A 9031-nucleotide genomic window follows, 5' to 3' on the forward strand; every position below is an offset into this window, starting at 1 on the left:
TTGGGAAGCAACTGGGTAAGAATTTCTCAGGTAGGTTCGCACACTATCTTAAGCAGAAGGACGGATTAAACAAGACAAATAGTTCATGAGGATGTTTCCGTATATTCACTTGTGTTTGTGCTATGATTAATATTTCATCTTATTGATCAATTCCACCGTACTGAAGTCTCAAACTCACAATAAAGACTTGACTTTGAAACCAGACATATTTGCTTACATTCTAAGTATTCCTGTTATTTTCTCTCCACCGAGTTGGTGTGACTCAACATAGCACTATTTCAACAAACTCAGTGTTTTGTCAAATAAATTTACTTTCTGTAATGGATCGTATTGCCATCCTTTCACACCGACTCGCCTTTCTCCTCTTGGCAATCTGCATTGAATTATTTCGCTTGGGATGAATGATAAATCTTACTTCAGTCAAAATCAGGTAATTGTGTTACATTTCACTGACAATTTCCAAACCGATACATATTCACACCTCACTCGTTCAATTGTTATAAATAACGGTCGCCCACTTTTATCGACGATTAAAATCAATAAAATAGGCAAATAAGAAGAAGTTACATAAAGTGTACGGACCCCCGGTAAATAATTACAATGAAAGGAAGCAACGGCAGCAGAAACATAATAAGGAAGAGCATTTTGTGATATAATCGACCATGCCAATTTAATTAGGTGTAGCCGGGTTGAAACATTGCCGTATCTGCAGAAACCCAACATGAACAAAATCACAGTCCATGTGATGTCTGGTGGTCGGACTTTTTGAATTCTCTTTTCCTTCGTGTGTCGACGCAAGATGAAGCCCCTGTTCTTTTACCTCAGCATTCTACCAACCAAGCCCAGCTTAGGCAACAAATTGTGATATTTAAGTACATTTTCTTTCTGTATGTTAGTTTATACACTTACCTTGCATTTATTTATGTCATTTGATACACGGGTGTAGGTTTAGAATGCGGATTATAAAATATAAATTCGAAAATCAGAAATCGTGCATATATTCTTCTTCAGACAGTTTGGATGATTTACTTATAACAATTTGCTGAAAATACCGCTATTCCGAAATCCTTCAGTTCATTTTTGAAGGTGTGTATATTTTCAGCGGTTTTCAAGCGCGTAAACTTTAAATTTGTACGCGGATACAAAAAAAGACGGACCCATCTGATTTATGCATCGATTATTTGTAATTATTGTCATGGGGTCCCCTATAAGCACAAAATTTTGATCATTGAAAGACTCTGAACTTGAAAGTATGCTGTAAATACCAACATATAACATGATTTGTGCTGTTTTACACGAGGATTGTAGAATAAGTTTATACATTATTTTTGCAGCTAATTATTTACGAAAAAAATCTACGAGCAAATCAAAATTCATGCAAATGATACATCATTGATTCCTCACTGCGAAGCGAATTTGAAAACAGCTCCCACTCATAAATAACAATTCTACATCAAATGCCCAAAATTCAGTGGGTGGGGTGGGGTGATGTATGGGGTGTCGTGGATGTGTGGTGATAAAGTCGTAATTCGTTAATTCCCAGTTATGTAACGATCAGGATATATATGCGTCCTTTAAAAGGTAAGTGTCCATGTTCCTAAAGTTTCCAAGTGAAAACTTGAGCAAAATCCACAGGATGGGAAGTGCAAGCGGGAGGTGGGAGGATCCCGCTGCGCCGATCCGCTCAAAACGGGCAAATTGCCTGAACGGAGCGCCTGCCAATCAGCCCAAAGTCGCCAATCGCGGCCTTGCCATTTCTGAACTATATTTCCCTACTCTGTCGCCTAACCACTCCAGGTTCTGCCAATCGCTTGAGGACAGTGAGAAAGGAGAGTCAAAAGTGCTCCAACAACAAAAAAAAAAGTGCTGGAACCGAGCTCAATATTTTCCAGCTTTGCTTTTTATTTTGAAAAGAAAAAGAAGTTTGGGGGCGTGTGGGGGGGGGGGGGAGGGGTGGGGTGGGGGTAGCTGGGTGGGTTTTGGAGAAGAGGGGGGAGGTGAAGTGAGAGAGAGAACAAACGGTACCACCAACCACTGTGCGGATGGGCAGGCTTGTGTAGTTATGGAAGCGGCGCTAAGCAAGCGGAATCCAGCTTTGAGATTAGCGGATTTGGCAGCTAACAAATACCATCCCCATCAGAATATGTCAGGTTTCCCGGGGCTGGCGAGTCACACACACGTCCACCCTGGGGAGATGAGCAACGATCCTAGTGTGGCTCTCACCTCTTTCGGGCCTGAACACGTGGCTCAGGCCAGCAGTGCTCTCAAACTCAGCCCATCTCAGCACATGGTCGGACACCCTGAGACGCAGGCAGCGGCGATTTTCGGCTCCGCGCAGAACTCGGTCAGTTACTCAGCGGGCCATGCCCACACGGGCTACGGCAGCGGGAGGGATTACATGCTCAGAAGAGATCTCTCAGCGTCCGCCATGCATGGGCTGACTGAGCAGCACCCGGCGTCTTCCTCTCACCACCATCACCATCACCACCACGGAATGTTCCTGTCAACCCCAGGGAGTTACGGACACCCGGAGGTCTTCCCCGGGCTCCACGAGCAGTCTGGTCCGGGCTCCCACCACACTTTAAACGGACAGATGCGCCTGGGTTTGCCGGGGGACCTGTACAGACCACAACATTTTAACCACCGAGCCGAGCACTACCCGGCCTCTTCCCTGCACAGTTATAACTCCATGAACTTAAACGTTAACCTGGCGGCGGCTCATCACGGTGCTGGGGCATTCCTGAGATATATGAGGCAGCCTATCAAGCAGGAACTCATCTGCAAGTGGATCGACCAAGAAGACTCTTCAAAGAAATCCTGCTCGAAAACTTTCAGCACCATGCATGAGCTGGTGAACCATGTCACGGTGGAGCATGTCGGAGGACCCGAGCAGAGTGTTCATGTTTGTTTCTGGGAGGATTGCCCGAGAGAAGGGAAACCATTCAAGGCAAAATACAAACTGGTAAATCACATCAGAGTTCACACAGGCGAGAAACCATTCCCGTGCCCATTCCCGGCTTGTGGTAAGGTATTCGCTCGCTCGGAAAACTTGAAGATACATAAAAGGACTCACACAGGTTGGTGTTTCTAAGCGGGATCTCCCTTCAGCAAGTGCGTCTCGCTGGTCTGTCTCGGGAACAGCTTAAGTTAGAAACAGTGATTACTTTGGTGGAATCTAACCAGTCTCAGGTTTTTTTTCCACCATCTCAGGAAACAAGTCCCCTAAAGCTAAATGGCCTGCACTCGGCTGCACAAAAGCCCTAGCATGTGGAATGAAAGTCCCGCGGTTTCATTTTGAAAGGTGCCGGAGATTTCCGTGGGTGGGAACCTTGTCGGGAACGTTTTCAAACGGGCTGGGGGCGAAAAAGAAGCGGGGTCTCCCCTTTGTTTCCTGCCCCAGGAATTACGAATGGAAGATGTCACCAACTTAAAACCGAAGCGGCCAGCCACAATGGATTGGAAGTGCGCTCAGGTTTTAGAAAGAGAAGGCTCCACTGAAAGTCCAATATTTCAATCCAAATCTATTTTTAATTAAAAAAAGAATTATCCACGACGAAGTGAAAGGCAAAGAGTGATAAATTAGGACAGGAAGGTTTCAGTGTAGCCTTGTGACAGGCTTAGGGGACAGGGCAAATAAAATCGAAGTTTGTGATCAGATTGGAGCAGCTTTAGCTTTAGCTGTTGAAATTTAAGACAGAGTGCCTGAGAGAAAGGATATCAATACTCTCACAGATAGCATTGTTTGGCTTAATCATTGAAGTAATGAAGATTTTTTTTGTGACCCACGGGCACTAAATACCCTTTAGGAACAATCGCAAATTCCCCCGAGGGTGTGCCCTGTCTAACTTGAGCTAAGTTTACTGCAGATCTTTCGTATATCTTTTTTTAGTTGCTTGCGAAATAAGGCAACCGGGTCAGAATTTATTGTTGCAGACAGATATTATCCCTTGGAGAATGTTTATTGACGTATGCTTTGCTTAATTGTTTCCACTGATTTATAGTGCGCTGTCACAGGGTATAAACAGATAGTGTTACACCTATTCATTTAATGTCTGCTTAATTTGTTGTTTAAATGTTAAAAGCAAATGGTCCATGACTGCTGTGGCTATAGATTTTATCTAAAGAATATGTTGGGCTGGTTTTAAAAGACAACATTGGAGTGTGGGAGGGGGTTGGAAGCGAACAAGGGATTGTACTCCACTTTCGCCCAGGACCCAATTGGAGGGCTGGATTCTCTTGCCCAAATCCTCAATCTCTTTCTAAGAGTATTGTGGAAAGAAATTAACGTTTTCAAAACTTCATTCCTGTCCATCTCTCTCTAAGTCTTTCAGACCATACCGATTGCTTTCTACTCTCCCAGCACCATATTCCGAAGCAGAAATTGTAATTGAGAACAAGACAACACTCTTCGGAGTAGTCCTTATGTCTTTTCGGGCCTTCTTTCATGGTTCCAAACTCGAGCCATAAAGTGGCTATTTACTGACCCTTCCACTAGTGTCCACTTCGGCCTAAAGCAATACGTCCGGGTCCGGATCAAATTCTCGCATCATAATGTTTTTAAGTGGGTCATAGATTAAAAATAACACAAAAATGGTAATTAGCGTCACACGGCGAAGCAGAATTACTTTCTTCACTTCAGTGAAGCTGCAAGGTAAAGCTGTCCATCACTTGACGTCGATCCCCACAAATGGAACTGATGTTGCTAAAATTCTGTGAACAGACTGGTTGCAGCATATTATAGCCCGTTGTGGAAACGTAGCTGCACGGAAGAATCACTTTCGCCGCTATATTAAAGAAAATATTATATGTAACGCACCAGCATTTAAATGTAACCCCTGGCATCAACACACGCATAATATGGCGATGTGAGTTAAGTGTGTTTGTAAAGTCAATTACCATAATTCTCTGTTTAAAAACACCGCATTCCGTCAGTTCGAAAGTTTATGAATGGCCCCTGAGACTTCTGGTGCCAGTCTGCAGATCTAATAAGGTTGGAAACACTTAGTGTTCAGTCGCGTAGTATGAATCTGGGGTTTGCTGAGAAGTTTATGCTGTGTTTGAAGCCTGTGTGTGTAGAGGTGTTGCTCAAACCAGACCATTGAGTTTATGAAAGTCACGTCCAGAGAAGAGGAAATCCACTCAGTCCCTGCTCTGCATTGATCCACGCAAAAAATAAGAACGAGGCTTTACTGTACAATATCTGGGGACCAGGAACAAAGATGAGTAGCAGACTGTAAGTTCCGAATGACAGTGATATGCTGTCAGGTTCAAATTGGTCCTGTTTTCTGGCAAAGCCATGTGTTTGGGGGCGAATCCATTTTTATCGGTCAAGTGTTTTTTTTTCTTGGACCCGAGCTCACGCAAAATGCAATGCAACAATTAGAGGCTGTCAGAGTCTTCCTCCTGACATGCTGCTTGGGGCCGGAAACTCCGAACTAACCGTTAGGTCAAACACCAGGCACGTTCGAATTGCTGGCTTATGACCAGCCCCTGGGATCCAGGCACTGCACCCAGCTACAGCAGAGCTAAATATAAATATTTACAGTATACAAATCTGGAAGACGCCTGTGGCCACTGCCATGGGTCCAGCCCCAACTCAAACCTCTGTGTAAGAATATTAACACGAGACAGGATCCAAAATAGGAACATCATTTTGCTTGAAAGAGTCCGCCAAGTACAGCCAGACAGTCAGTGCAAATAAGGCTCAAAGATTCTAGGAAGGACAGTCACCATGTTGTTTTTTTAATGGTATAAAATGCGTGCCGTTACAAAAGATGGCCACCATGCCCCGTGTTATTGTCCTCATCCAGTTCAACTTCAAGCACAGGCTCGAAGTTACTGCGATATGAAACCCATCTTCCCCGACCTAAAGACAGGCAAGTAAGCGAGATGGTTGGTCTGGATGCTTAGTTTACGAGAAGTTGGCCTGTATTTACCGTGCTGCTCCTCGATTGGGAGAATTTAATGCAACAAGCCTAACACTTCATACCGCAGGTCGATTTCAGTTTGACTAACTTATCAGATTGTTGGTTACCGGATTACAAAATATACAGTGAAAGAATTACATTGAGGGCTTCGCGGAGAAAGCGAGTAATATCCCGGGATGGTGTCCCAAGCTGCTAAGCCGCTTTAATTCGTTAGGTTGCAGAATTTTATCTGAGCACATTCTGTCCACAGAAATATCAAATCCAAATATTCTGTTCACGGTTTCGAATAGTCGAAAGACCGAAATAGGGTAGCATTAAACAAAAACGTGAATATTAAAACTAGCCAGGGAAATAAGTTTTTTTTTAAAGAAAAAACGTCTTAAAACTTCTTGCCATGGAGATTTGCCAATAATATCAGCGCCAAATTACATCCCAAGCGAAATGTTGTGGGATAAAAACGTGTTCAGTTGGAGTTTAAAGTTTATCAGTTCTTCGGGGAAGAATGTAGAATTTGGCTGAAATGTATTTTATGCAGATTCACAGCGTTTTCGGGAAAATCAGACGGAAAAGGATTATTTCTGCAGGAGACGCGTTCACGCCAGTCTAAAATGTGAATTAAATTGTTGACTTTCAATACGAAGAGTTCCACATGCCCTCTGAAATAAAAAGCAAAGCTAAGCATGCGTTGGAGAGCACAAAATCTCAGCCAGCAAGTCCCGTTGGTAAACCTTTTTATTTTAGATACGTGCACACTTACAGAAGGACAGATCAATTTGTCTATGCTTTTTCCGACCCGAGAATCTTATCCCAAAGCGCAATACAGTCAACGAAGTGCTTGTTTTGATGTGCAATCACTGCTGAAATACAGCAACTTACTCTTGCAACTAGGGCTAAAATGGTCATGTTGAATTCGGACCAGTGTACACAATCAATGTTAAAATAAGCTTGAAAAAAAACCTTACTGTATACAACCACTCGGCTTTATTCCCTTATTGTGTTTACTTCATTATTTTCAGGAGAAAAGCCTTTTAAATGCGAGTTCGATGGCTGTGACAGGAAATTTGCCAATAGCAGTGACAGGAAGAAACACTCTCATGTCCATACCAGTGACAAGCCGTACAACTGTAAAGTTAGAGGCTGCGACAAGTCGTACACTCATCCCAGTTCCCTTCGCAAACACATGAAGGTGCACTGCAAGTCTCCGCCACCTCCCCTCACTTCTGGTTACGAGCTCTCCAACACATCCTTGGGGATAGTGTCTCCAGCCTCAGAGCCCGTCAGGGGCCGCAATGCCAGCGTCTCTTCGCAAGTCACTAACCTCAACGAGTGGTACGTCTGCCAGGGGAGCGGGGCAGCCAACAGCCTCCACACATCTTCAAGCAACGGCACCTCATCTGACACTGAGGATGAGGAGGTTTACAGGGACCCAGATCCCAGGACTATGCTCTGACAGATGAGTGTTGCAGGAACGTGCATATGGATGGGCACCTTGAAAAGCGTCAATCGAGGGTCTGTGACAATGGCGGCCATCCAAATAATACCAACTAAGGTGTCCTGTGGCCACTTTAAACCAAGTGGGTTCAATACGCATAGGAAAACAACTTAAGGGCTACTGACCTGATCTCATGCAGCTTTGTGGCCTATACGTTCATTTTCTGTGTCAACCAAGATTGTACTGGGACCATTGAAGCTGATGAAACTCACAACTTGATTTATTTTTTAAGAGTCGTAATTACTGATGATCAAACGTGACTTAAAGAAATAAAGCCCATCATTCGACCTATTGCAGTTGAGCAATAGCGTTTTCTCCCGACCAGAAAACACTGGTCTTTATTTTTAGTTTGAACAGTCAGACAACACATTCCCCTCGAGAGCAGGGAGTGTTCCTTTGAGGTCCCGGTTACAGGGTTGCAAGTCGACGGTTTGAACGAAGGGCTACCCCACACTTCAGACACGATGATGGGCAATATGATTCAAGCTTGGCTGTGGGTGGGAGGGTTGCGGAAGTCGCCTTATTTCTGTGAAATGACCCAGTGCTAGTGGTTCGATAATAAAACACACACAAAAGGTACATACCGTTCCAAAAGAAAAGTTGAATTAGGACTTTCCTATTTGACCCCATGATATCAATACCGATAATTTACCAGCCTTTATTGGGATATTGGAACACCAGCCTCTCCTGTGATTTCCTATCATGGCACAGGCAAAAATATTCATATTTTACTCATAATTATTCAGGCCTTCGTACAAACAAACTAAAGAGCACTAATATGTCCTTAGAGGCCAGAAGACGCAGAAATGACAGTCCTGTCCCTGTAGGATTTGTACATAATTGTTGTGAGCTACGAGTCGTTGATATCATCGTTAGCTACCTTAAGATCCTCGTCCATAAATGTTCTTTTATTTGTAAAGTATAATTTATTTGCTGATGTGTAATATCTTTCTGTAATAGTACAGATACACCAAAGAATTATATTATTATGTTTGGTGCAGTTTCGTGGTGTTGATAAATCTGTGGTCTGTCAGAACATTTATTTTCTGCTTACTTGAATGAAATGTGAATGTGAAATGTGAAGATGAAGATATGTGATTGTTTATTCCTTCAAGGTGCTGCAGTTAATCGTTGTAACTACAGTGTTGGTATATTATCATTACCATGCATGTGCAGTTGTTTTGTATTCCATTTCCATTAACAAACACCGCCCAGAATCCCTGATTGGAATCTACAAATCTACACCCAAAATGCAGTTGCGAGATGACATTTTCTTCAAAATAATGAATGGTCCACGTGTATTTCCATTAGAAACGTGTTTCAGTGACGGAGGTTTAGCCGTGTGACAATGTATTTTCAAATTGTGAATAAACAAATATTGTTTTTTTTTCTCTCAGCGTTAATAACTTGTGTACTAAATGTGCAAATCCTGACAGTAAAGTCTTGTACTGTGCCTTGGGAAATCTTGACCTCAATGGTAGAGGCTCAGGTCATTTTAGCGAAAAGATCTGAAGGTAAATGACGGAGGGCGTCAGGTGTAGCTTCTTTTTCTCTGCTGTTGCATGACAACGCTTGTCTCCATGCAAATATTTACGTGTCTGTCGCGAATAGA

At 43.2% G+C, this 9031-nt stretch overlaps 1 protein-coding gene across 1 annotated transcript; it reads left to right on the forward strand.

Annotated features, from left to right (window-relative positions):
* Positions 1 to 2002: 2002 nt before the first annotated feature.
* On the forward strand, positions 2003 to 8810 carry zic5 (zic family member 5 (odd-paired homolog, Drosophila)). The gene is made up of 2 exons (XM_048532884.2): positions 2003 to 3077; positions 6944 to 8810. The coding sequence occupies exons 1-2, from the start codon at positions 2063 to 2065 to the stop codon at positions 7375 to 7377; spliced, it is 1449 nt and encodes a 482-aa protein (XP_048388841.1). The 5' UTR covers positions 2003 to 2062; the 3' UTR covers positions 7378 to 8810.
* Positions 8811 to 9031: the final 221 nt, after the last annotated feature.

This window comes from Stegostoma tigrinum, chromosome 6 (genome assembly GCF_030684315.1).
Source record: "Stegostoma tigrinum isolate sSteTig4 chromosome 6, sSteTig4.hap1, whole genome shotgun sequence".
Taxonomy (NCBI): Eukaryota; Metazoa; Chordata; class Chondrichthyes; order Orectolobiformes; family Stegostomatidae; genus Stegostoma; species Stegostoma tigrinum.